This window comes from Chionomys nivalis, chromosome 19 (assembly GCF_950005125.1).
Source record: "Chionomys nivalis chromosome 19, mChiNiv1.1, whole genome shotgun sequence".
Classification (NCBI taxonomy): Eukaryota; Metazoa; Chordata; class Mammalia; order Rodentia; family Cricetidae; genus Chionomys; species Chionomys nivalis.
The window spans coordinates 32175423-32203003 of NC_080104.1; the positions used below are offsets into that span (position 1 = coordinate 32175423).

The 27581-nt window shown below is 43.2% G+C and overlaps 1 protein-coding gene across 2 annotated transcripts in view; it reads right to left on the reverse strand.

Annotated features, from left to right (window-relative positions):
• The window catches only part of Mgat4a (alpha-1,3-mannosyl-glycoprotein 4-beta-N-acetylglucosaminyltransferase A), a 90899-nt gene that overhangs the window by 5595 nt on the left and 57723 nt on the right, over window positions 1–27581 (reverse strand). For both annotated transcript variants that reach the window (XM_057794464.1, XM_057794463.1), the window contains exons 6-15: window positions 14402–14448; window positions 12232–12345; window positions 11429–11504; window positions 5065–5179; window positions 4123–4253; window positions 3306–3413; window positions 3017–3210; window positions 2498–2576; window positions 1469–1535; window positions 30–142 (exon numbers count right to left, since the gene is read on the reverse strand). In XM_057794464.1, coding sequence (XP_057650447.1) covers window positions 30–142; window positions 1469–1535; window positions 2498–2576; window positions 3017–3210; window positions 3306–3413; window positions 4123–4253; window positions 5065–5179; window positions 11429–11504; window positions 12232–12345; window positions 14402–14448 — 1044 coding nt within the window. The remainder of the gene's footprint in view (window positions 1–29; window positions 143–1468; window positions 1536–2497; window positions 2577–3016; window positions 3211–3305; window positions 3414–4122; window positions 4254–5064; window positions 5180–11428; window positions 11505–12231; window positions 12346–14401; window positions 14449–27581) is intronic.

Genomic DNA, 27581 nt, shown 5'->3' on the forward strand with positions numbered 1-27581 from the left:
GTGGCTTCATAGACTGCATATATTCTTACCTCATTAAGAATGGCCCAGACAGCAGAATTGTGAATAACTGAAAGTCGAAAGGCTGAAATAGGGTTTAGACTAGGGTCCACGATTCCCTCTGCAACACCAAACTCAAATTTCCCTTCAAAACAGAAAGTAATTGTTAAAGACTTATTGGAGAGTCGGACATGAACATAAAGCACCAAAGGCAAACTATTTCTAGACATCTTTAGACAGGAAATAAACTAGTTAAACCCACTGGTCTGCTTTTTATTCAGCTTTCAAAGTCCCATGAACTGATGTACTCTTGAAGACCTTAAAGGCAACCTATTTTAGCAGGGGTACACTTCTGCCCACTGTAAACAAATAAGCATGGTGAAGACATGTATGTTTTTACATCAACTGAATATAACCTACAGGATGTCACCAAGTTGACACTCTATTCAAACTTTTTCTGACCAAATCCATTTTGTAACAGCAATCAGTTGCTGCCCCGAAGGTCAAGTTGGTCATAAAGAGCTCCACCATTTCAGGTACTCAGGGGCTGGGCTAGGGCAGGGGCTCTGTCCATGTATATCTTCCCAAGACTCCACTGAGAAGAAACGTGGACGTGTTGCCTGCTCTATACAATTCCCATACACAACTCCACTGAAATTTTATTGGGAAGCCCATGACTACCTTGCCTGCTGACATGTCATAACGCTGTCTCCATTCTCTTCTGTCTTGGCTTTGCACTCATCAAGATGTGAACCCAATGTATCTGGTCACAATTAAAATCCTGGACTACATACACCGGAAGGGACTTCAGAGGTCCCTGGTCATGGCCCTATTCCTTCCACACACTGGTCTGTGGTCCTTTCCCAGGTTCTCTTTCTCTACCAACGGCTCTTTCTTCTTGCTCTTTAACCCATTGAAATAAAACTATCATCTCTTTCCTATGACCACAGCACTCTTCATACCCACCCCAAACCACACCCAGCAGGGGTCCAATGATTGCCTGTAGACTAGTTGCTCCTTTCAGCCATGCTTTTGGAATTAAGTAGCAACAAGTCTGATAAAATTCAGTTCTGGCTGCGGACAGGCTATTTTCTTGGTTTTCCCAATTAGACACCTAGCTGAACCCTGATTCTATCTTCTCTCCCTAACAGCCTCCAAGGCTTCCCCAGCTGCTGCTGTCGGTCAGTCGGCACCACAACACAGAGGGCGCACCCCAGAGGGAGGACAGAAAGACACAGGGAAGGTGGACTCGTTGTCACTGAGATACAGCACCACACAGGTGACAGAGAAAGCCGACAAGCCAGGGAACCCACCCGGGATTGGAAACTGTCAGTTCTACGGAACAGAAGGAACAATCTGAGCACACTGGTGACGACTGTAACTGCCAAGCAGCTGAATGTCGGACAAGAATTTGAAATGACTGTCGGAGTCAGTCCAGGAAATAAGGGGCGTGTTACTAAGGAGACATTACCTATTCTGAAATAGCCATCTTCTAATCGTTTATCTTTGGTTTCTTTGCTGATTTCCAAATTGTCGCTCTAAAATAAAATAAAAGCAGCAATTATGGGTAATTAGGGCCGTTTAAAATGAATTTAACTTTGTATATAAAGGTTGCATTTGTAGCAGAGTTAAGAAAGAAAATGGCATCTCAGTTGAGAATTCTGAAAATCTGTTAGTAAAACTTTAACCACTCTTCCAGCCTGCAAGTATACCAATGATTAGAGAATGAAGACTGCATGTTAACTTGAATAAAATCTAGGCATTTCTTACAGATCACTAAATTAACCATGCCCCATCAGGCACTCATATTCAGCTGGCATCATGGAGCTCAAAATATACAAACAACTGTGGTAAAATATGGACCCTTTTCCTAATACAAACAAACAACTGTATTATTTTTCCAGTAGAAAGCAAAATGAAGAGTATTGATGAAACAAATGGGTACGTTAATATCAGGTATTCAACATTTTAAAAAAAATGTAGTAATACCACCCACCATTAAAGTCCTACATCTCACGAGAATTTTTGTTAGCTCATAAGTAAGAACAACCTCTATGTATCCATTGTGACAACTAGCTTTGTCAACTTGACACAACTGGAGATCAGCGGGAAAAAAAGCCTCAGTGAGGGGCTATCTACGTTGGTCTGGCCTGTGAGCATATCTATAGGAAGTGATCTTAATTGATTTGGAAGACCCAGCCCACTGAGGGCAGAACCATTCCCTAGGCAGAGGTTCCTGAGCCATGTAAGAGAGGAGAAACCGAGCTGAGCACAAACAAATATGAGAGCATGCATGCACTCACTCCTCTCTGCTCTTGACTGTGGAGTTGATGTAACTTGGTATTTAAAATTCCTGCCTGACTTCCCCACAATGACGACCTATAATCTGGAATTGTAAGCAAAAATTAGCCTCTCTCTTCCCTAAATTGCTTTCTGTCAGGGCATTTTTAGCACAGTAACAAAAATGAAACTAGAACATCAGGAGTAGCAGCAGCCATACCTTAAGAGGCAGAACCTCCACGGTTGTGTTGAGCAGGATGTCTCCTGGGTGTTCTTGATTGCCACTATGGAACAAATAACTGGAAACACATACCAAAGAATGAAAACATGACTTAGACTTCGGTGTACAAGACTCAAGAACACATCCTCAGCCCAGAGTGAGCTCTTAGATGGCACAGGATAACCTCACCAGAACCTGCAACCACCTAGCTGACTTAAAAGTGCTCTGAAACTTGACTAAAGGACGTAGCCCTAAGCAGTGTTATCCCTGCTGGAAGCCCCCATGCTTGCTGATAAATACAATGTGACCACAGCCTGACCTGTTTGCAACATTTTCCACACAAATACAACACTTTATTACAGTGCAGCATACTCAACTGTATGAAGTTAATTTATAACCAAAACTTTTGTAACTTACCACCCCTTTCCCAGCCTACTGTGCACCAAGCACACACAACAAGGCACATTCCAAGCAGAAGGTCTGGATTCTAAGACAAAACAGAACTCCACTGTCACTGACCTTTCTACATTGACTGGTTTGTCGAATTTAAACAAGATGTAGTCTCCAGCTGTGGGGGTGATGGCCCAGAAGAAGTCCTCGCCCATGTAGGTCTTCTCCAGTGTATGTCCTTGGTACACCTTCATGGAAGTGGAGACCTCTGCAGGTGGGTTCACATGGATCTTGAGAAGCAATGGTTTCATGTAATCTTTATCCTAGGAGGACATGTGTGTGTCGTTATGTAACACTTAGCTCATCTGCACACTAAATAGCAACCTACAGCTAGGAAAGGCTATGTTAAATCACCAACCGTGAGTTTCTGAATTTTCCCGGACAGTGAGGAATGCAGACCCACGTGCTGGAAGAGGGACGGTCGGAAGCGGATTCGTAGATTTGCCTTCTGTCTGTCACAATGTTTCTAGACATTTAAAAGAATCTGGTTTTATTATTCAATAATAAAATGCAAGTCAGACACTGAAGAGTCCTGTGAGCTGGCATATGGCATCACTGCTATTTAACACGTTCAGGTGTACTGGGGTCTGATACTGTCTCAAAAGAATTTAAGGGGAAAAAATAAAAGACAGTAGGCAGAACAGAAAGAAAACAGCACACCCTTCACAAGTCGGTATGCTGTTTATCGATAGCCAGTGCTAACAGGCTAGCAAGCCTCGAGACCCCACCAGTGTTTCTCAGCCATATACAGAGGAGTCAATGCTTAGAAACGGGAGGTTGAGGGATTTTCTAGTACTAAAAAGTGCATTATATATGCACACACATACACTGCCATGAATGAAGACTGAAACCATGAATGTTATTTAAAGCACTCTATCATTGTACCCCCGCCCCCCACACACACACCTTTCTAACAATGGAACTTAGAATTGACTTCAGAATGAAGCCAAGCACATGAAGAGCAGAGGAAACAGTTTCCCTGCCATGGCCTTATTTAACTTGTAACCAACATCTACTTCACTCAAAGTTACTTTCATAAAGGAAACAAAGAAGAAACTTCCAGGCACTCAGGCAGCTGAGGTAGGAGGATCTTCAACCTGGGGCTACATAGTGAGATCCTATCTCAAAAAGAAAAGAAAAAGTCTCCCCTGGACCGCATGGAAAAATGAACTCACGGCATCTTTTTCGGGGTTGCAAACTTTCACCCAGAGAATGTGGTCCAAGAGCCAGTCAATGGGTTTCTCCTTATAAAACATAAAGATGAACTCCACAATCAGAGTAAGGTCTGGCGCTTGAAACATTTTTCCTGAAAAGACATTCCCAGTCAACAGCTGCCACAAAGAACCAATCCTCAATCCTCGAGATGCCTGCAGAAGTGACTTCTAGCACTAAATACATTGAGGTTTTCCTCCCATCATCGAGAACAGCATCACTTTAGCTAAAAGTTCTCTGGACTTGCCACCTGGGTAGAAACAGAAGTCACTGACTCCCACTGTTAACAATTTACAAACAATGTTGCTAAAGGGTTCATAATCTGATGTCAGATTATTTTTTTCCTATCTTAGTAAGACCATTCCAATAAATAAAGGAATTTGAGAGATTTACATTTTAAAAAGTATGCAGGCCTGGGGATACAGCTCAGGGATAGAGCACTTACCTAGCAGCACGTGGCTATTTTAGGGACACTATTTCCCAAAGGCATTAAAATAAGCCCCCCAAATAGTTCATGAAAGAAAGAAGTGAACAAAAAGCAATCAGTGAACAAGGGCTGCATGTTACAGTCCCCCTAAGAACCTGGCAGTGCCGTGCTTTGGGGATGAACCCCAGTCGTAAGCACAAAGGAAATGGAAGTGACAGAGAAGTCATATATGCTCCCAGCACCATGGCGGCCTCTGTGTTGCTCTCTAGAGGACAAGCTACACCTTAGACTCGGAGTCTACATGAGTTTATGTGCATCTTTTTGCATAAGGAGATTTACCTAAGTTTAATTTTCTCAATACCAATCAATTTCTCTGGGAAAAAAAGGATAACTTTTTTTGGTTAAAAAAAAAAGCAACTGGTTTAAGATTTGAGACTCGGCTGTTTTATAATGAAGATAAATCAAACACTTTTCTTACCAATGAAGCCAAGCTGAGAAAACTCTAGAATCATCCATTCTTCAGAAGAGAGCTGAAGTGCAAAATTTTTTATGGTATTAAAATAGTTTTGTTTCACAATAATATCATCTTCAAGCTAGAAAAAAATTGAAAAATCATATTCAATAAGACAAAAAGCAAAAAGAGGATAAATGGGCATTATTACAGAAAAACCCAACATACTCTCATGAAAATCCAGAAAACTATGGTTAAAGCCAATTAAAATATAAAAACGGGTGTTATGAAAACAAGAAATATACTCTGTGGGTCAACTTCCTGGATCAGAGGTCAAAGAGAAGCCAGTGCCTCGCTCACCTACCTTCTATCTGGGTACCTGAGAGGACCAACACGAAGACTGGGTATGCATCCATCTGATGCCTTCTGTATTCTGTCTGAATCAGACTCCTATGTACACCTCTCTCTCTCTCTCTCTTCCCCCCTTTCCCTCCCCTCCCCTCCCTCCCTTCTCCCTCCCTCTCCCTGGGAATAGAACCAGGGCTTAGCTCAAGCTAAGCAAGGACTCGATCCCTGAGCCACATCCCTAGAAAGCTCCTTTATATTTCTATGTGTATGTAAGTATCTCTGACTGCGTTTAAGGGCATCACGTGTGTGCAGGAGCCTGTGGAAGTGAGAAAGGACACTGGACCCCTGGAACTGGAGTCATAGGTAGTTATGAGACACTATGTGGGGTGTGATACAGTGAGGACAAGACGTGACCAGAAGCACCTGGCAGCGTTCCTGAAGGTGATCTTCACACTCTAAGTCACTTCTAACACCCCCCCCCCTTTTTTTAAGTATCAAAGAAACTTTAAGCACAGATTAGAAACACACTGCCAAGGGCAGTGGACCACATGAGTGAAGATACTCAAGGACTCCAGTCACTATCTGGGGCTGCCTTTATGGGGTTCAAGAGAAAGAGAAATCTGATTGCTAAAGGGGATAGCAAGGGTAATTCCCCATTTTGATTGACAGATTAAGGCAGACAGTCATTTCTCTACTGTGCATGTCCTGTCTCAGAATGTGTCTGATTTTAATCATCTATATGCCCAATTATGCACAGGCGATAGTAAAGAGGGGACTCTCCCTACAAGTTTACTTAGGGACACAGTTTTGCCTTGCTGCTGCAGATGCACCCCAAACCAGTTCAGGCCAAACCGGCCTTTTCATCTGGAGTATGAATGAACAAAATCTGTTGAAGAAGAGAAGAAACTCCATCGTTCCTAGTGGATGCGTATAGAGCTCAAGCAGGTTGGGCTTCTAGAGTGCTAACAGGTTTCTGGGTGCAGCTGTCTCAGGCTGTCAATTACATTACTACTAGAAGAGGAGTGTATGTACAGCCCAAACCAAGCAGAGTTCCAGGTCACCGAACTACTCTCCACGCTTGCCTGCATCATTAATGGGATATGCAAAGTGATTCGGGAACACTGAGACAGGAAATGTTCACAAAAATATGACGCTTAAGTGGAAATCTGAAGGTTCAGTGTCATACTGAGTGAGGGAAATGACTGTGAATGGCATCAGAGCTCTGAGTCACCCATGATAAGAACCTTGGCATAATTTAATGTTGGGCAATATGGCCCATAGACATGTATAACATTGCCACTCTAAACCTCATCCCAAGTCCAGGTATAACCCCAGGATGGTTGGTATTTCCTTTTTCTCTTTAAGCATAAGCAAGCCCTTGATGATACAACTGACCTCGTTCTACTCTTTTCCTTATAAGTATCTTATATTTTTCCAATGCTGGGAACTGGACACAGGGGCATGCACAGTGGCCAGTACTCTCCCACGGGGTTGCCTCCCACCCACAGACATCCTTTAGAAGCTGTGTATATGAAAACCCCCATGTTTGCAACCACGAAGCCACAACCCTAGGAAAGTGTAAGATAAAGTCCTTTGATTCTCCCCCTCCCACCATCCTCAGCTCTGTTTTCCTGGGATTTTCCTAGGTGACTCCTTTTGCTTTACAAACATTTCAAGCCAGCATACTCTGTGGGCTTCTGAAGCTAGTGTGTTTCCCTACTAATACTCTGTAAACAGATGACAATGAGCTCCTTGACAGGATTCTCATGCTGCCCAACTCTGAAGAGCAGAATATAAAGCAACTCTATTTCCTGAGGAACAAGCTTTGGGGAAATATACCACTTTTAGAAAAACTCATCAACCTTTGTAGAGCTGAAGATTTAGGTACAGTCCAAATAATCAACAATAAGGTAATGATGTAAAAAGAATATTATTCCAAGAAAAGACTAAAAACAACACCAATTTCCATTTACCAGTATTTAAGGCTTTTGATATTATGTTGGGACAAAAAAAAAAAAAAAAACAACTGGTCATGAGGCATTGTGTTTGTATGACCTTGTTAGAGATTTCAGACATCAAGAAGATAGTGAATAGCAAACTCCAGGCCCCCTTCACCCACAGAAATATGGCTTTAAAATCAGAGCATTCAATAGCTAAAGCCACTCTTCTGGGCATGGTTCTCCAACTCCTGACTTCTCCATTAGCAGAGAAATTAGTTATGAATCCCTGGAGCCTCTGCCCTTCTGGCATGCATCCTGATAATGTCATTTCTGTCTTATTTCAATCAAAGTATGGGCGGAACAGGGCAGGCACCCAACAGAGGCCAAGAACAAAGGCCAGAGGCTGCATATCATATACAAGCACTAAGTGATGCCCCAGCTGGACAACACAGGGATGCACAATATTCCCTCACACACTCTAAGAGTGGGGTTGTGCACACCAGAGTAGAAACCAGCAAATCACACTTGGGTTACTCCCACAAGTCCAGAAAGAGAGGACCCAAGCAGCAGTGGTTGTGACAACATGGACAAGACCTGTGTAAGTGCCTCCCAGACATAAAACCTGCATAAAGGGGGAAGGTGGGCATGACACACACACCCATCACTAGCTGAGGAGCTATTGGCATTCTCTAGCTGCTGAGAGAGGGAGAGTCACCTCCTTTAATGATGTGACCCCTGGTAGGTCGACACACACCAGGGCAGGCTCCACTCCCAAGACTAGCTGGGCAGCACAGACTGGACTTGGTGAGTTTGAAAAGGAAACTCAGAGGTGAGCGAATGGAAAAGGTAAATGAGAGAGGGAGGGGGCAGTGAGTATGTTCAAAATACAGGGCAAGAAACTAAAAGAATTAACAAAAATACTGTTTTTAAAAGAGGCTCTGGGAACTACAGAGATGGATCGGGGGGTTAACACACTTGCCACTCTTCCAGAGGAACCAGGTTCAGTTCCCAGAACGCACAAGTTGGCTCACAGCCATCCATAACTGCAGTCCAGGGGGCTCAGCGGGCAACAGCACTTATGCAGTGCATATACATACATGAATGCAAAACACTCATATGCATAAAGAAGAAAATAATTATTTTAATTTACAGGGCTCCAGAAGCTCTGCTGGTACAACACCAGACCACAAGGGTGGGGTGGGCTGTTGAGGATGGCTGATTTTCAGATACCAAAATCCCAACAGTAACAACAAAGATGACATTGCAGTGAGGCTACTAAAAACAGAGGCAATGAAATGTGTAAGAGAGTTAAATGAGAACAGCAACAAAGAGACAGAAACTATGGAGGAGAACCAGCTAGAAACAGGAACTGAAGAATACAAAACCTGAATGGGAAACTTCACAGCAGACCCAGACGGCAGAAGAAAGCATGAGCAAAGAGAGTTTTCAATACAAATGGCTTCAAAGAACAAAAAGGGAAAATGACCATGAAGACAGTCCGAGGAACCTGCAGACCCTTGGAAGTGAACAGGAACCTTGATCTCTTACAAATCTGGTATAATCCAAAGCACAAAAGTAATTACACACTTAACTCCATGGACATGCAATGTGAGAAGCGGCAGGGGGACTTGGGTGTGGCTTGGTCAAGGCAGTGCTCTTCCGGCTCACACAAAGCCTGAGTCTGACCCTCAGCACGTCTAGACCAGGCACAGTGGCACACTCTACTCCTGTAATCCCAGCACAGCGAGTTCAAGTCAGCCTAGAATGTGAGACGTACAATCTTAGAGAGGCAATTTGTGTTATCAAAAACAAAGTAGGAAGAAGGAGCAGATATAAAGTCGTTAATTCACATGGCTTGAAATTAAGCGATCTGTTTTAGACAGACTGCTGTAACTACAGCATGTTTCAGGTTACTATAACAATAACACAAAGAAAATCAAGAAGGAAATCAAAACACGTGACTATAAAAAAATCATTGGAAACAAAAGTAAGCAAGGATGTTTCTGCAATGATCAGCAAAACTGACAAAACTTTAGTTTGAGGAACACAGGAAAAGAGAGGACTGAAAATTAGACACGAGAGGAAATTAAAACTGATATCACAGAAGTACAAGGATTATGCATTAGGAGAGGCTTCTACAGTGTTAGGTGTGTGCTAATGAACTGGATTAACTAGAAGAAATAATGAGTTCCTAGAAAGATGCAACTCACTGAGACTGAGTTGCAGATAAATACATTTAAGCATGACACTAACAAGTAAGGGAATCAAAGATGAAAACAAAAAAAGCCTCCTTGAAGGGCTGGGGATGTAGCTCAGTTGGTCAAGTGCTTGTCTAGCACGCATGAAACTCTGGGTTTGATCCCCACCACCTGAAACGGTATGGCTGCATATGGCATAATGCCAACACTTGGGGTGTGCAGGCAGAGGGATTTAGGTACCAGATCATCCTTGGCTACATGCTAAGGCTCAGGGCCAGCCTGGGCTATGTTAAGATGCTGTCTAAGATGATGACACCAACAAACTTCTTTAACTTCCTCGCAAAGCAAAGTGCCAGGGCCAGGATCAGAGAACTTCACTGAAGTTGCATTAAAGATGAAACTGATTTTTCTCAGACTCGCCCTAAAAACTGACAGAGAGAATTCCTTCAAATGCAGTCTGTGAGGCCAGCATTCCCAAGATGGAAATCAAAAGATTTTCCTCTCGGATCACAAACAGGCAGGGATTCCCACTAGTCAGCAAAACTCTGGGAATCCCAGTTGAAGCCATCAGACGTCCAAGAGTCAAAAGCACCCAAAGCCAGAGGAAAAGAAGCTGCATTTCTGCTTTTGCCTTCACACCATGTTGCTTCTTTTGACGCCCACAAAAATGTGTACATGCACTCCCTCCTGAGAAGTCCAGGTTCCCCTGGAACTCATTATAGTCCAGGCTGGCCTCAGATCAGAGATCCTCTTTCCTCCTAATGCTGGGATGATGAGTTTGTGCCACTGTGCTCAGGTCAATTTGTAAATCACAACACTGGTGTCACATCCAAGATACCACTGCCAACCCCATGTCCTGAAGTTTCCCCATGACATGCTTTATACAAATCCACAAAAAAAAAAACCTATTACAAATAATAAATGTTTCAGCAAAGTTGCAAGATTAAAAAAAAATCAACACATCATCATTTCGACCCACTAACAACAGCCAATGCCCCCACCCAACTGTATTTTAATCTCATTCTGTAGACTGTTAAAAAGACTAAAACACTCGGGAATAGCATAAGGAAGTAAAAGACTTATCCCAGGCGGGCGATCCAAGAAAACAAGGTGCTGCACACTTGCAGCCCCAACACTCAAAGGCAGAAGCAGGAAAACCCCAAGTTTGAAGCCAATTTGCAGTGCAGGCAGAACTACCCTGAGTCTAAGCCCCAACACCCACGACAAAAAGCCAGTCATGGCAGTGCCCGCCTGAAATCCCAGCACTGAGCAGGCAGCCAAAACTAACTCTGGGGAAGAGCCCCAGCATTGACCTCTAGCCCCTACAAGTAAGCACACACATGTACCCCACACACATGCACCCTACACATGTACTCCACACACACACACACATTCACACATACAAGAAACTTCCAGAAACAAACAGATGCTTTCTAATCTACCTTCCCTACTTTCAGACCCACGTGAAAATTCTGACATAGACCTCTGAACCCAAACTTCGTTAAACTATATGTAGAATGTGTTCATAGAATGTGGTCATCTTTACAAAATAAATATGAAACAAAATCTATTCTGACTTTTACATTTCAAATCTTTTATAAGCTAAGTGTATTTTTTTTTATATTTTAGTACATCTATTGAAGAAGAGGAAGAGGAGAAGGAGGAGTCAAAAACACCAAATAAAAAGACTGAGGAAGGTCTGCACTATGTCTCTCTAACACTTTAACTCGTGAAAATGATGTGCTGTGATGCCACACGTCTTTAATCCCAGCACCAAGGAAGCAGAGGCAGGTGGATTTCTGTGAGTTCAGGACCAATCTGGTCTACATAGCAAATTCCAGACCCAATCTCAAACAACACAAAAGAAACAACAACAAAAATACCTGTAAAAAGCCCGGCTCTTACCTGAATGTAATAGATGCCCTTCTCCTGAGCATACATCATTAGAAAGCAATAATCCAGGTTTTGCTTGGTTCTCCATCTGAAACAAACAGTTTTAGAGTAAGTGAGGAATCAGATTCAAAGTTAGCAAACTCAGACTATGTGTGAACACACACAAACCCTACACACCCCAGAGACAGTCAAAGGGTGGCTTCCTCCAAAGAAGCCTTGCTCACCATGTACTCCTAAGACAAGACTAACACTCCAGCTACCCCGTGCACAGAAGGCTCTCCAGTGAGGAGAATTTGGGCATCACTGTAGACTGCACATTGCCTTCTAGAGACAGTTCAGCATAAAAGTTGCTAAAATACCCACCAGTGAGCACATTGCTGGACACGGAACTCATGGCTCCATGTGAACTTGGCTAATGCTCTACTTTTGAGCTACAGTCCAGCATTTTCCAGACTGCCTTATCCACAAACCTTTGCTTCAGTAATACCTTACTGTCTCCTTGAATTAGTGCTTGGTGAAGTCTACTATAGGAAATAGATATGAGGCTATGTCTGGAGCTGTGAAGTGAATATGGCCAGAGATAGATAATGCGTATTAAATGCAAACAGAAACTAATCCTATGTATTAATGTCTGTAAAACACACTTAGGTCTACAATAGTAATCTTTTTGGTGAATTCCTAGTGGCTAACAGAAACACCCCAAGCTCAGTTCAGCTAAGCAAAGTGCTTAGACTCTCTGTCCTGCTGAACAAGATGGCCTAGGATATCTCACCATGACTGCCTGACATCTTCTAAACAAGAAAGCGCCTGCTCACCTTACTCTTTCCTTGGAGTCTCCAAACGTCTCCTTCAGGTTTGTCAAGTCAGGGTAATAGCTTTCAGGAGGGGAGATTATTTCCAGCAGGCCAGAACTAATTTCTTTAGAAAATCTACCAAGAGAGAGGTTAGCTGTATTATTTTAGCTCTGTGGGATTTCATTTGTCTTAATGCTCAACTCATTGCATTTAACATGAAACGCATGGCTAAGCAGGAGAGCGGAGTATGAGAGACAGATATAGTGTGCTAAAGGCAGTCAGCTCACCAATGAGCAGAAATTTCTCTGCTCATACAAGTTTTGAGTTTCCTCTTTTTTTTTCAGCCATGCTTTTTAAAGACAGCAAAATGTCAGAGGAGAAACAGTGAGATGCAGCAGAGCAATCCTGGCTAAACTGCAGGCACTGCCGTCTTTTAAGTGATTCATTTTTAAATCTAAGTAAATCAAGGTCCCACAGAAAGAGGGAAAAAAGCAAACAAATTGTATGCTGACTCAAAATATATTACTCATGAAAAATCTAAGTTCTTCCATTTTTCTGGGTTAGTAAGATGGTTCAGTCATAAAGGTGTTTGCCCCTCATGCCTGAAGGACTGGGTTCAATCCCAGGGACCCACACAATAGGAGAGACAACCGCAAAAGTTCCTCTGACTACAGCATGTGTATGCATATACACACAAATCAATAAGTGTGACTGTTTTCAAATTTAAAGACAAAGTTCTTCAATATTCAGGAAGCTTTATCTGTAGGCTTCAGGCTCTGTATCATTCCAAACCAGGGCTTTTTAACTGATAGCAACTTTATCCCTCCTGGGAACATTCAGTGGGGCCTGGAGGCATTTTCATCGTCACTAGTGGCGATTCTCTGACATCTAAGGGACAGAGCTAAGGATCCTGCTACACATCCTTCGCCATCAGCGCTGCTGGACTGAGAAGCCCTTTCTAAGGCTCTCAGTCAGTTTTCACTAACTGTGGTCCTTTCTCGTTCACCTCCTTGTCTCACACTTGCAAATCTTCACCCAGTACTCTATAAGGCCGGCCTCTGTGCAGAGCCCGGGGTATGCATCACACTCATTTTCTAGACTTGGTTTCCCTGCATATTAAGGAGCCTGCAGAGCTGCCCCCGAGATCAATAGGAAGGCCACTCAGTCATTATTTCCTAGTTCTTTAAAGGGATTGTCTATACCGGCTTATTTCTACAGAATGTAGCATTTGAGAATTTTTTTTGTTTATTTTTTTGAGACAGGGTTTCTCTGCAGCTTTGGAGCCTGTCCTGGAACTAGCTCTAGTAGACGAGGCTGCCTTTGAACTCACAGAGATTCGCCTGCCTCTGCCTCCTGAGTGCTGGGTTTAAAGGCGTGCGCCACCACCGCCCGGCTACACCTGAGAAAATTGTTAAGGTACACAACTTGACCCTGAAGTATATACAATATTTTATTAAATCTCCAGCTTTCATATTTTGGCTAACAAGGAGAAATTAATTTAAGTATGGCAAGTAACTCCTGCTTTTAAGTCTTTTTAAAAAGATTTTTATTATTTTTAATTACATGTGTATATTGGGGAGGACTTGGGGGTGGGACAGAACTGAAAGTCAGGTCATCTGCAAGACGAGCAAGCACCTTTAGCCACTGGGCTCTCTCTCCAACTTCCTAAGCCTTTCTTGTAGAGTAGAAAATGTGCCCTTTAGGAGTAAAACCAGATAAAATTCAAAGAAACCTGTCGGGTTTAACTTTAAAACTGGCAAGTGAATATCAGAAACATGCCAATGCCTGAAACTCCCTAAGCTCCGCATCTGTCCCCTGCCCACAGTAAACCGGGGCCCAATCTTGGCAGGACAGAAAAACTTGCTTGGATATGGCTCAGTTTTAACACCTGTCCTGACAACAAATTTGCTGGGTGAGCAGAGGGTGGGGATTCAAACAGTTCTGTACAACTATGACTCTCTCTCTCCTCTTCCAAAAGTAAAGACAGCTAGCTCGCAGTGTTCTGTGCAGATGCTACTCAGTTTTTCCTGCAGTGGAGTTAGCAGTTTACCCACCAGACACTGGGTTATATACAGCTACTTAATGAGAATATAAAGGGTTGATGACATGGGTGAACAGAGAAATGAATTAGAAAGGAGCCAAAGATAATAGTAACGAAAATATTTCCATTTCTGTGCTTTGGAAAACTTACTCTTTCTCCAGGTTCGCTATAACGCTGTTAACATAATCAAGATCTGTCTGGGAAAGAGAGAAAAACATTATCGTTTTTATTTCACTTTACAAAAAAAAAGATTTTTATTTTATGTGTGTGTTCGTCTGCATAGTATGTGTGTGCACCTAGCATACACATGTACACATGTTGTGTGTGTGTGTTGCCCAGAAGAAGGCATCAGATCCCCTGGAACTGGTATTACAGATGTTTGTAAGCCATGGTGTGGGTGCTGGGAACTGAACTCATGTCCTCAAGAAGAGCAGCTGGTGCTCTTGGCTGCTGAGCCGTCTCTCCAGTCCCTTATTTCACTCTTAAAGCCAAACTCAAAGTGGCACAACTGATGAACCACACACTGAAAATGTCATTTTAACTTTTTAGACACTTGTTCTATGAATCCTCACCTGTAAATGTCCTTAGGTACAAGCTATTACAGTAAGCAAATTTGTAAGTTTTATTATTTTCAATCACTGATGCTCATCTTACTAGAACATGAAGCAACTCCTATTTCTCTTGAAAATCCAAACTCTGAAGCAGTGAATGTGCACAGCTGCTGCAGGCAAAGACTCCAGTGCTCAGAACTATGAAACAAAACCGGGCTCAAGGTTTACCTTGCAGCTACCTGCCTGTTCAGCCTGTGTCGCTCCCCTGAGCTCTCTTTTATTAAAAAAGTGGGGGTGGGGGGGTAGAAGAAACCTTAGAGACTATATTCAATAAACTTATATAATAAAAAGCAGCATGATATTGATACCGAGAACTCAAATCAGGAGGATAATAACCATAGTTAGAAATGAAGGTCATGTTTCAATTACAAGCAATTAAAAATCCAGGCTGAGGATGTAGTTCAGTGGTAGAGTCTTTGTCTTAAATGAACCAAGCCCTAGGTTTGATCTATAAAAACCAAAACAATAACAACAACAAAATGAAAACTAAAAATCCAATATTCTTTTCTTAGTGAGGGTTACTATTGATGTGATTAAACACCACGACCAAAATCCAACTGGGAAAGAAAGACTTTATTTGGCTTACACGCCACATCATAGTCCATCACTGAACATTCCGGCAGGAACCTGGAGGCAGGAGCTGATGCAGAGGCCATGGAGAGGTGCTCTTACTGGCTTGCACACCGTGGGCTTGCTCATCCTGCTTCCTTACAGGAGCCAAGACCACCTACCCGGGCTGGTCCCATCCACAATGGACTAGGCCCACTCCCATCAATCACTAATTAAGAAAATGCCCTACAGGCTTGCCTACAGACTGATCTTACTGAGACCTTTTCCTCAGCTGAGGCTCCATCTGCTCCAGTACTTCTAGCTTGTGTTAAGTTGACAAAAACTAGCCAGCACAATTTTGTATCCATTAAAAATTCAGTGACAACTTAAATGTGGTCAACTATTAAGATAAATCAATGGTATATAAAATCTGACCAAGGTTATGAAGGCAGTCATATATTTAATACTTACAAATAAAAAGAAACAGCTTAACACTGAAAGTAATAAGAAAATCTCATTAAAAACTAATATGCATTTTTGCCTAATTTAACTTTAATGTTTGTTAATGGAAATTTCAACTTTTATTAAGCTTAACGACTTAAGAACAAAGTATCTGCATAATCCCACATTCTTCAAACCCTTAAGAAAGAATTTTAGAGATACAGCACAGGACCAGAGACCAGACTGCTCTCCTCCACTTAGGCAAACCCAAATGTCAACGATCTGTTCTTAAATAATCACCCACAAGCTTTACCAAAGAGTATCTGAGCCTAGGCTTTTGGAGACTGTAGCCAAACTTGGTTTGCATAGACTACAAAATGCTTAGAAACATCCTGAAGCCCAACTGATAAACACTCAATGAGGCAAAGTGATACGCCTGTCTAGCACAAAGGAATACAAAGATGCAACAGCCTGCCCTCTCCTCCCAGCAGGTTGATCTGAAGCAGAGAACCAGGAAGAATTGTGTGTGAACACAGTTTGTTATGTGCGCTGTAAGTCAGTTTATGAGCAAAGGGGTCCTTACAGAATATGACTCATCACCTTTACCTTACCCATTCATATACCTAGTAGTAGATTTGTAAACAACTGTGACTTGCGTCCTTTCATGCAAGAGAACCTTTCTAATACCTACTGGAGACTGGGAGGTGGAGTGGGACCTCTCTGAGGAAAGCTCAACCTGTGATCAGTCTAGAAGCACTGGGCCACTGATGGAGGAAGGTCATTGGCTAATAAAGAAACTGCCTTGGCCCATCTGATAGGGCAGAATTTAGATAGGCGGAGTGAACAAAACAGAATGCTGGGAGGAAGAGGAAGTGAGCTCAGATGCAGGGCAGCTCCTCTGAGAGACAGATGTCATGCTCCCCTCTCCAGAGCAGATGCGATGAAGCTCCGACCCAGGATGGACGTAGGCTAGAATCTTCCCAGTAAGCGCACCTTGGGGTGCTACACACATGAACAGAAATGGGACAAGCAGTGTTTAAATGAATAGAGTTTGTGTGTCATTATTTTGGGGCATAAGCTAGCCAGGCAGCCATGAGCAGGGCTGTGGGAAGAGGCCCGCAGCACCTACTACAGGCCACACTAGTCAAATCTTTCCAATGGGACTTCTCCTGGCCTCTCCCCCTCAGTGCTGGGGCAAGGTTGAGCACTCAGAGTTCCTCACTGTAAAAACATCATTTTGCTTAAGATTTTAAGTGTGTGGATATTTTGCCTGCATGTATGTCTGTGCACCGTGTGCATGCCTGGTACCTGCAGGTGTCAGAAAAGGGCATCAGATTCCTTAGAATTGGAACCAAGGACGGATGAGAACCATTATGTGGGTGCTGGGAATCGAATTCGAATCCTCTGCAAGAGCAGCCAGTGTTCTTAACCACTGAGCTGTCTCTCCAGCGGCCAAGATATTTAAACAGTATGTGAGAACTGTAAAAGAAGAGAAGGAACCAGTCAGACCCGTCAGCTGAAAACTGGGTGTGTATGCTCCGGGAATGGGGTGCTTGGACAGCTGGGAATTAGATAGGCATAAAAAGCAAAGACAGGCTGAAGATGGCTCAGTCAACAAGCACAAGGCCCAAAGGCCCAATACCCAAATGTGGAGGAGGGACAAGTATGGCAACACATATCGAAATCCCAAGGCTGGGGATGAGGAGGACCCTGGGTCTCAACCGACAGTCAGGCTAGTGCTCACTATGCTCAGTGTCTTTAAAAACACCAAGTGTGACAAAGAAAGACACTGGACTTTGATCTCTGACCTACACACAACTTTTAAGCCCAGGATTTTGGAGGCAGAGGCAGATGGCTCTCTGTGAGTTAGAGGTCATCTTGGTCTACAGAGTTCCAGGCCAGCTAGGGCTATATAGTGAAATCTTGTTGGGAAAAAAAGGAAGGAAAGATACCAAACAAACAAAACAACTCAGCAAGAGACATTTCTTCTAAATGTTGAACACAGATGAATCTTGAAGACATGTTACATGAAAGAAATCACAATGCAAAAGGACCGTTCACTGTGCAACTGCACTGATAAGAAATATCCCAAAGGGAAAACTATGGGCACACAAAGTAGATTAACAGCTGGCTCGGGCTAATGAAACAGATGAACAGGTTTTCTTTTCAGGGCTGTGAAACTGTTCTTAAACATGCTGGCATGACGGCAGACCAGCTTGACTTAAACTATGAGCTGAATAGAACATGAACCATACACACAAAAGCAACACATAAACAGTAAGAACCAGCATGCCATGCTGCTCACACAGAGCTGAGGAAGGACAAGACCGCTCCGCTTCATGGGGGTAGATGTACAAAAGCTGAGCACACACAAGGGTGGGCCTAAGAGGTGATGACATCAGCAGGAACCAGAAGTCTTCTCCACCAGGAAAATTTCAACTGGCAGACCCCAATATTTGGAGAACTACTTCAGTATACCCCTTCCTTTAACCCAAAGCCACAAGGAGAGGATGTCTCTGGGTCACAACTCTCTAGAGGAAAAATCCAGATGCCCTAGCATCTTGAGACATGTTCCAGGAGGCCCATCCTAGGCTCATCTATATATAGCACCTAGGTAAGACAGAATCAAAGAATATAAGTGAGGTCACCCTGTGGAACTGCCATCTGAAATACTTATCCAACAAATGACGTGGCAGCCCAATCACAAACATGAACTGGTTACTTTCAGAAGCACCGAGGAAATTGAACTGATCCCTAAAGAGCTGGTCTTCATGCTTAGCCTCAGAGGCCACTCCAGGTGCCCTACCCCAGGAGAGACATGTGCCTCCACATGTCACTGACAGCAGACATGCTGGCCATAAGCACCGCTTTCAGTGGCTCCCCTCAGCCAAAAAGCCTTCCAAAGACCCTGCCTGGGAGCAAGACTCCCAGCTCCACACTTACACAGCAGCTCAGGGCCATAGCTGTCTGAACTCAGACAGTATATACCAAACCACCCACAGCTGCACTCTGATGGAGAAATCATCTTTAAGTGTGCATTTCTAAGCACAGCCTCTCAACTGACTTATCCTGCACAGCAGCTCTGCCTAACCCGGGATCTCAGCTTACATCTCTCTTCAGCTGCAGGTGACAATCAGTGTGATTATGAATGTTTGGGCTACAAGTAGCCACAAGACCAACCTGCAAGACACCTAATCAGAGACTCACAATTTTGTACACAATGTCACCAGAATAACACACTAGTCCCAAGAGTGTTTTATTCCTACTAAGCAACACCTATAAGGACCAGAAGAGGGAGCTGTTTCCCAAAACAACTCCAGGGGACAGAGGGATCAGGTGCATTTCCAACCCTCCCCCTTGCAAAGTCTACTACAGTTCCAACCATGAACTCCAAAGAAACAGATCTATGAAACATGACTGTCACGGATTCAGAAGACGCCTCACAAGACTATGCAGAAATAAAATTGTCCATGCCTGGTGATTCAGGTCTACAATTTTAGTTACTCTGGAGGCTGATAGTTCAATGCCTGCTTAAGCAACTCAGTAAGACTATCTCAAATCAATAAGTTAGAATCTCAGTGTATATGCTGACATCCATGTACTGGCAGAAGGAGTCACCAGTGAATTCCAACCCAAACTATGAAAGCTTCAAACAAAGGAAATTTTTTTTTTTTTTTTTTTTTTGGTTTTTCGAGACAGGGTTTCTCTGTGGTTTTGGAGCCTGTCCTGGAACTAGCTCTTGTAGACCAGGCTGGTCTCGAACTCACAGAGATCCGCCTGCCTTTGCCTCCCAAGTGCTGGGATTAAAGGCGTGCGCCACCACCGCCCGGCCCAAAGGAAAATCTTGAAAGCAGGAAGAGATAAGAAATTGAGCACACATGAAAAAATACAAATACAGTTATTGTAGATTTCATAGCAGGAACCCTACGAGTCAGGAAAATGAAGGAATATATCCAAAGAGCTCAGGGGGGAGAAATGACACCACCACCCTGCAAAGCTGCCTCTCAGAAACTGGAGAAACGGGACTGGTAAGGAGGCTCAGCAGTAAGGCAACTAAGTTGCTGCCAAGTTTGAGTTCAACTCCCAGAGAAAAAGAGAAGCAACTCAGAGAAAGAGCACATCCCCCGAAGTCATTCTCTGATCCCCACATGTGCAACAACAGCACGTGCATGCACACCCTACACAGCACAACTGTCCACACTTTATGTGAAGACATGGAGACAGAACCTAAGTTCATCTCTTTTTTTTTTCCCCGCCTCCCCCCGCCCCCCAAGTTCATCTCTTTACAGGACTTGTTAGAGTGAGTTCCTTAAGTAAAAATAAAAGGTCTCTAATAATTAGGGGAGAGAGATGGCTCAGTGGTTAGGAGTGCTGGCTGTTCTTCCAGAGGACCCAACTGGTTCTGATTCCCAGCATCCACTTGGTGACTCACAACTGACTGGAACTCTAGTGTCAGGAGATCAGACACCTCTTTTGGCCTCCTCAGGCACAAGACACAAAAGTGGTGCACAGACATCCTAGTAGGCAAAGCAGCATAGAAGATATCAAAGAACAACCTCGGTGGTAAGCGGCGCATTTAGCATTCTCCATGGCTGTGCTGGCGTTTACAAAGCAACTCAGCCCTTAATACAACATTTATTAACGACAGTGAGCGTAAGCTGTCGAGAGATAAACATCAGAAACAAAGTGCGGGAGGGAGTAAAGGCGCAGAGTTGTCTGAGCACAGTTTATCAGGTTGCTCTGTGTGCCTCACAGGAACTGCAAAGCAAAACTCTGAGCAGAGGCAGGAAACAAAAATAGAAAGCATTCAAAGCACCTAGCTACATGAAACCACAAAGGAAGACACAAAGGACCAGCCAGACCAGAAAACCATGAGAAACACAGCAGAAGGAATCCTTACCTATCAGTGAGTGCTGGAAATGTGAACAGACTCAGGACTATAATGAGAAAGAGTGACAGTGGATTGGAATTCTCTCTCTCTCTCTCTCTCTCTCTCTCTCTCTCTCTCTCTCTCTCTCTCTCTCACACACACACACACACACACACACACACACACACACACAAGACCCAACAGTATGCTGCCTCAATTTGCCTTCAATTACAAACACAGAAAGTGAAGAGATTTAAAAGATGCTCCAGGCAATTGAAGACCAGGAGAGACCAGGACCTACCTCTACTTTAGTAAACAACATATGCTGGAATGAACTATCACGGAGGCAGAGGCAAGAAGATCTCCGAGTCGGAGGCCACCCTGGTCTACACAGTGTGTAGGCTGCCAGGGTTACATAGAGAAAATCTGTCTCAAAAAAGCCCACTATCTAAAGAGGAAAAATATTTATGTCCCACATACATACATAAACAGCTTAAACGGATCTGAAGGGGCCAAGCTGGTAAGCTCGGCTCTTGTCTGACTTGACTGCTCAGCTTCTACTCTTCCTCCATGCCGTGCCTGTGTAATTATCCTCCTTTCAGAACCCTCATCGGAGATTCTTTCCAAGAGCTCAGTTTGGTCTTCTCCCTTCTGCGCTATGACGCAGAACGTGCCACCAAGTAGGAAGCTGGGGCTCGATGACATTTATTTCTGTAGTCTACTGTCCAGCGTCTCAGAACATCCATTCAATCATTTCCCTAGTTTTTTAGCTGCTATGTCAGGGACTCCACCATGGCCAGAAACAGATGTTATTTTACATATTAAAGAACCAATGAGAATTCCAGAAAGATAGTTTGTACTGTAACTATTCAGCAAGAAAACAAGGACAGACAATGTGTTCACAACTGGAGCAGAGAGTTTACGAGAAATCATATTTCCTTGGATCTGAGACAAGAGTATTATTGCCCACATAATGTTTTTTTTTTTTTACTTTAAGCACAGGCCATAGTATTTGTGTAAGCTTTACTAGTTTCTAAAATAGTCAAGTGCTGTAACATAATGTGTCAGAAAGAGGAAGTTAAAAGGCTAGACAAAAGGAAAAGAGAGTTTCTTCATTTCAAGTCCGTCGGTCCTAGCCTTTCTATCTCCTCCAGTCTGCACAGGACAGGAGACATCCCACACACTCCCCAGCATTCACTAGGTTCAACTCTGTTCCTAAACTGACCACCATTCCTAAGGAGCTATCATAGAGAGAAGAAACTGCAGAGTTAGGACTACTGGATGCAACCTGGGATGCTATAACAGATGTGGAAACAGAGAGGACCGTAGTAGTAGCAACATGAAACCCAAATGAATTCACAGAAAGTACTGGGGCCAGTAGACTGGGCATGGTGGCACATGCCTTTAATCCCATCAGGGAAGCAGAGACAGGTAGATCTCTGTGAGTTCAAGGCTAGTGGGTCTGCATAGTGAGACCTCATCACAAAAAAACAAAAAGAAGAGAAGAGAAGAGAAGAGAAGAGAAGAGAAGAGAGAAGAGAAGAGAAAGGAAGGAAGGAAGGAAGGAAGGAAGGAAGGAAGGAAGGAAGGAAGGAAGGAAGGAAGGAAGGAAGGAAGGAAGCATGCATTGAGCCCACAGGATGGCTCAATGGGTAAAAGCACCAAGCAAGTGACTACCAAGTATTTGGCTGTGCTCTGACCTCTGTGTGGATATAGAATGAAAACACACACTAAAACACAGAAGAGAACAGTGAGAGAAAGTGTGTGTGGGAGGGTAATTTTTAAAGTATAGCTGGACATGATAGCACACACCTTTAATCCCATCACTTTGGGAGCAAAGGCAGGCGAATGTCTGAGTTTGAGGCCAGCCTGGTATACAGAGTGAGTTCCAGGGCTACACAGAGAAACCGTGTGTGTGTGTATGTTTAAAAAGTATTACACTTTGTTAATTTCTTAATCTGAGTGATTATTTTTTGTTTTTTTGCTTTTCTAGACAGGGTTTCTCTGTGGTTTTGGAGCCTGTCTTGGAACTAGCTCTTGTAGACCAGGCTGGTCTCGAACTCACAGAGATCTGCCTGCCTCTGCCTCCCAAGTGCTGGGATTAAAGGCGTGTGCCACCACCGCCCGGCCTAATCTTAGTAACTATTGTAGCTACTTAAATTGCAGCATTATAGTGGGGGAACACTCTTTTTTTGGGGGGGATGTTCTGAGAAAGGGTTTCTCTGTGTAGCCTTGGCTATCTTTGAACTCACTTTGTAGACAGGATGGCCTTGAACTCACAGATATCCGCCTGCCTCTGCCTCCTGAGTGCTGGGATTAAAGGCGTGTGCCACCACTGCCTGGCTCACCCTGCAATTTTTTAAAACCTTTAACTGCAAAATTCTTTCAAGATAGGAAGCTTTAAAAATGTCTTTTAAAAGTGTCAAGTGTCGGTCTGGAAAGATGGTACAGCACTTAAGAGCACTGACTGTGCTTCCAAAGAACCTGACTTTTATTTCTAGCACCAACATGGTGGCTCACAACCATCTGTAACTGCAGTAATAGGAGATCCTTTGGCCTTGGAGGACACCAGGCACACACATGGCTCACAGTCATATGTGCAGACAGACATACATACACGTACTTTTTTTCTTAATTAACAGGTATTTTTACCTATCAGATGTTGTCTCTTAAAATTCTCAAGGGGATTCCCATGAGGGAGCAACATTCAGCAAGACTAACTCCCAGCCTGAGTCAAGCTTTATTGGAACCGTGACCTCATCCCTTTTGTAGGCTAAAGATGGCAAGTTTAGCAGTTTTAACACAGACCACATGACTTGCAAAACTGAAAATCTTTACCATTGTCTTAAAAAAAAAAAAAAGCCAGCTCTCTTGACTTAAAGCAAAAGCAGAGCCCATGAGGACCTGGAGTCCTCTGTGTTCTTCCATCCTATTCTTCCCTGACCACCCCTTCTGCTGAAGTCTAGCCACTCACAGTCCTCTTGAAACTTTCCTCAAACGTCTCAGCAACGCTGCGGTCCTGGGCCCTTGCTCATATTGTTCGATGGCGCATGATTCAGGCCTTTGCCCAAATGACCTCACTGCTCCAATAAGCCTGCTTCGCAGCGGCCATGTATTATCTCCCTTGCTTCCCTCCCTGCCCCATTCATCCTTCACGGTGCTCACAAGCGTATGCCATGCTCCACGAGTGAGCTGCACCGTCATCTCTAGACGTCTCAGTGGAAAGGTTTTATTTCACTCACTGATAAACCTATCTATCACTTATCCCCTCTTCAGGAAATACTTGTTGAATCATGAACAAACTCTAGGGGACAGGAAATAAATACATTTTCTCAATAACCATGTTTATGATTTATAACTAAAGAAGGGTTTAGCTGCTGGAAAGCGACAGGCCAAGATACTACTGATGCCCCAGTACGGTCGGTCACGCACAATTTAGAATCCAGAACAGCAGCCAACTAGATCAGCACAGATAGAGAGCACTCAGGAAAACTGTGGATGCTCCGCTACTGGCCTCCCTTCTCCATCCACCCCATGCAGGCTCTATTTTGCCACTCTATCTTTCCTCCAGATTCATGCTCTTAGCAGTTACATTTAACACCAGAGGCAACAGAACTGATCAACAGGTATCTGTATGAGTGGACTGAAACTTCCCCCACAGCAGGGCAAATCACCCCTCACATGGAGGCAGTTACCTCTGATGCTGGGGCTGCACCACAGAGCAGGAGCAATCACCCCCCAGAAACCAGACTGCCCCCCTCAAATGATGATGGAGATCACAGTTTCTCCGTAGTGCCTTGCAAAATCAGAACTGAGACAAAGATCTCAAGACCACCAGCCTGAAACCAGATTTCCTGTTGTCGAGTAAAAACTCTGCCTCGTTTGTTTCTCTTCTCTACCAAATCTCCAAGTTCTGTCGGTCCCCAGGGGGACAGACTCGGGGTTCGAAGCCCTTCAACTGTTCTGCACCACATGGCCATGCTGACTGAGCAAAGTTCTCTCAGTTCTCATCAATGATCACCTGAATGTGTGGCTGAGGCTAGCACACTGGGACTCTGGAGCTGGGTGGGACTTTAACCTTAAGCTCCAGTAACTTAGCAACTTAAAACCTATTAAACGTCTATATAAAAATATGTCACTTGGGCACAGAATCCATTTTCTCTAGGCACACACAGGACAGGGTAGCCAACCAATAGGTGCTGATAAGATTGAGAGGGTCAGACACCATACATATTATGCTATTTGACTACCAGGGGTTGAAGTGGAGATCAGTTAACAGCGGGAATAGTGGGAAATTATCAAATAGGTAAGAATGTAAAAATACATTTCTATATAACCCATGGGTCAAGGAAAAAAATTACACAGGGACTTAGAAAGTATTTTTATGTAAATGAAAAAAATTAAAGGGTATGTCAAAAGGAATGGATATAAAGGAGCTAGGGAGATACCTCAGCAGTTAAAGAGCACTTACTGCTCTTGCAGAGGACCTCAGTTTGGTCCCCAGCACCCACACCAAACAGCACCTGTAACTCCAGCTCCAAAGGGATCTGTCTCCACAAGCACCACACATATATGCGTATTGCCATTCATAGTCACTCTCTCCTCTCTCTCTCTCTCTCTCTCTCTCTCTCTCTCTCTCTCTCTCTCTCTCGCGCGCGCGCGCACACACACACACACACACATCAATCTTGAAAAAAAAAGGTACTTGGGGTATAGCCAAAGTGGTACTTAAAGAGAAGCTTATGGCTTTGAATTGTTTATATTACTAAAAGAAAAATCCCCAACCAACATTCATCTTTAAAAAAACAAAAAGTAGAAAAGTAATACTAAGAGAAGTGTAGATATGAATGCCACAGAGAAAGAACAGAGTCACAGGTCTGTTTCTTCTTTATCTGCCAAATAGCCAGAGCTCAAAGACCCAGGAGGTCTCAGAAGCAAGGAAACCGGGGAAGACAGGGAAATGGAGCTGGGATGGAAAAGCACAGCCAGGAGAGTAATCAGCAGAGCAAACTGGAGAGTGCTGCCGGACCATTCAGCAATATAAACATCCACTTAATGCCCCCTCCAAAAAAGAGTGAGCCAAAGATACAGAAATACTCTTGTACAAATTCCAGTTCAAGAGGTTATCTATTGTTATCCCCAGTACCTGCTTCAACATGGTATTTTAATAAATCCTTGTTCAACAAAAGAAAACAAGAGTTGAGAAAATGTAACCACAGTGAGGGCCAGTCTGGAGTGTTCCTTGGGTGTTTCAGGGGAGAGAAAAGGTAAAAGATACATTGGTAACTATCCCTGAAAGCACACTCGGTCGTCTATCAGAAAAGCTTAGAAAGCTTTGGAGTGGTTAAAAGAATTAACAAGCTTTCCCATGTTCCTTCCTGGAAATCACACACCATTATAAGCAACACCAGACATGAGAACCACAGGCTTCGTTTTGAAATATTAACAATTGAAATTTTAGTCTTAAAAGGGGATCTGACTTTGTTTCGATAATCAGAGGTGACATAAAGAACTACAGAGACCAACTGAGTCTGCAGCAGGCTTTGTGGCTTAAAGAGAAGTTGGTAAATCTGTTTATGTAAAAGAATAATAAATTAAAATAATTGGTCTAGAACACATCTTTATCCCTTCACTCTCCCCTCAGCCAATATAGCCTGAAACCCAGTACCCTTCAATGACTCATAAAAACACCAAATAAGAAAAAAGGGGGGAGAAATGAGTAGAATCAATAAAATAATTGAGAAAGGGGAGAGAACAGAGAAAGGCAAATAGAGGAAGAGGGGGACCAAAAGAAACTCTCAAGCAATGACTTGACCATTAAGGAAAAGAATGAAGAAAACTACACTTAGCTGAAGCTGTTGCCACTAGGAAGCAAGATCCAGCATCAGAAGGGACTGTGACAATTATCAAGGTGTTTGGAAACACAGAGCCTACAATATCTGAAGCAGTCTTGGGAAAAGAAAAACTGCAGGACTAGACTTGATGGGTCGTCAATAATTCATGCATTATAAGAGGTGGTGGAGCTCCAGCATGAGACTTGGCTCCAATCCAGATAATGAAAAAAAAAAAAAAAACAGGGAGAAAAAGACCCACACTTACAGTCACTGTGTTTTCAATAAATCTGTCAGAGAAGCCAAAGTGCTTTCTCAGCACAGGGAATTGCAAAAATGAGTACCTGACAACCAGGGACCTTTCACATCACCTCATACCTTAATGAAAGTTAGCTCAAGATGGGACACAATCAGAATGCACAAGTTAAAAGCATGACAGTGTGCAGGAGGGGTCTTTGTGATATATGCAAGAGTTCACTAGCTCACAGAATGCAGTTGCCGCGGAAGAAATCTGCCCACCAAGGCAGTATGAAGAAAATGGACAGACATTCAGACTGGGAAAAAAATATTCAAACACAAATTTGACAAGAATGGTATCCATTTTCTATATTAAAGAACTCATAACCAAAATTAAAAAAAAAAACAATTCTAGGAAATAGGGAAAAGATCCGGCAAACCCATCATAAAATATACATTTTTATGAAATGGATTAATGATAAAGGATGGGGTTGATGAAGTGAAATGTGACAAACAAGAATACTAAAACTCGAATGGAAGAGTCTAAGTGGTAAGTATGCAGGTATTTTGTGTAAAGATTTTTCAACTTTATATCATAAATTTTTCACAAGAAAAAAATAACATACTTTATGACATTAAAGACTTAGCTCCATAGGCCAAAAGAACATACACTGTACTAGGGAAACATGACCCATAATACCTGCAACTGAAACTTACATTACAGCTGAATTACTGGGCTTTAAGAATAGAAAAATAAATTAAGCAACCAGGTAAAATATGGGTTTCAAATA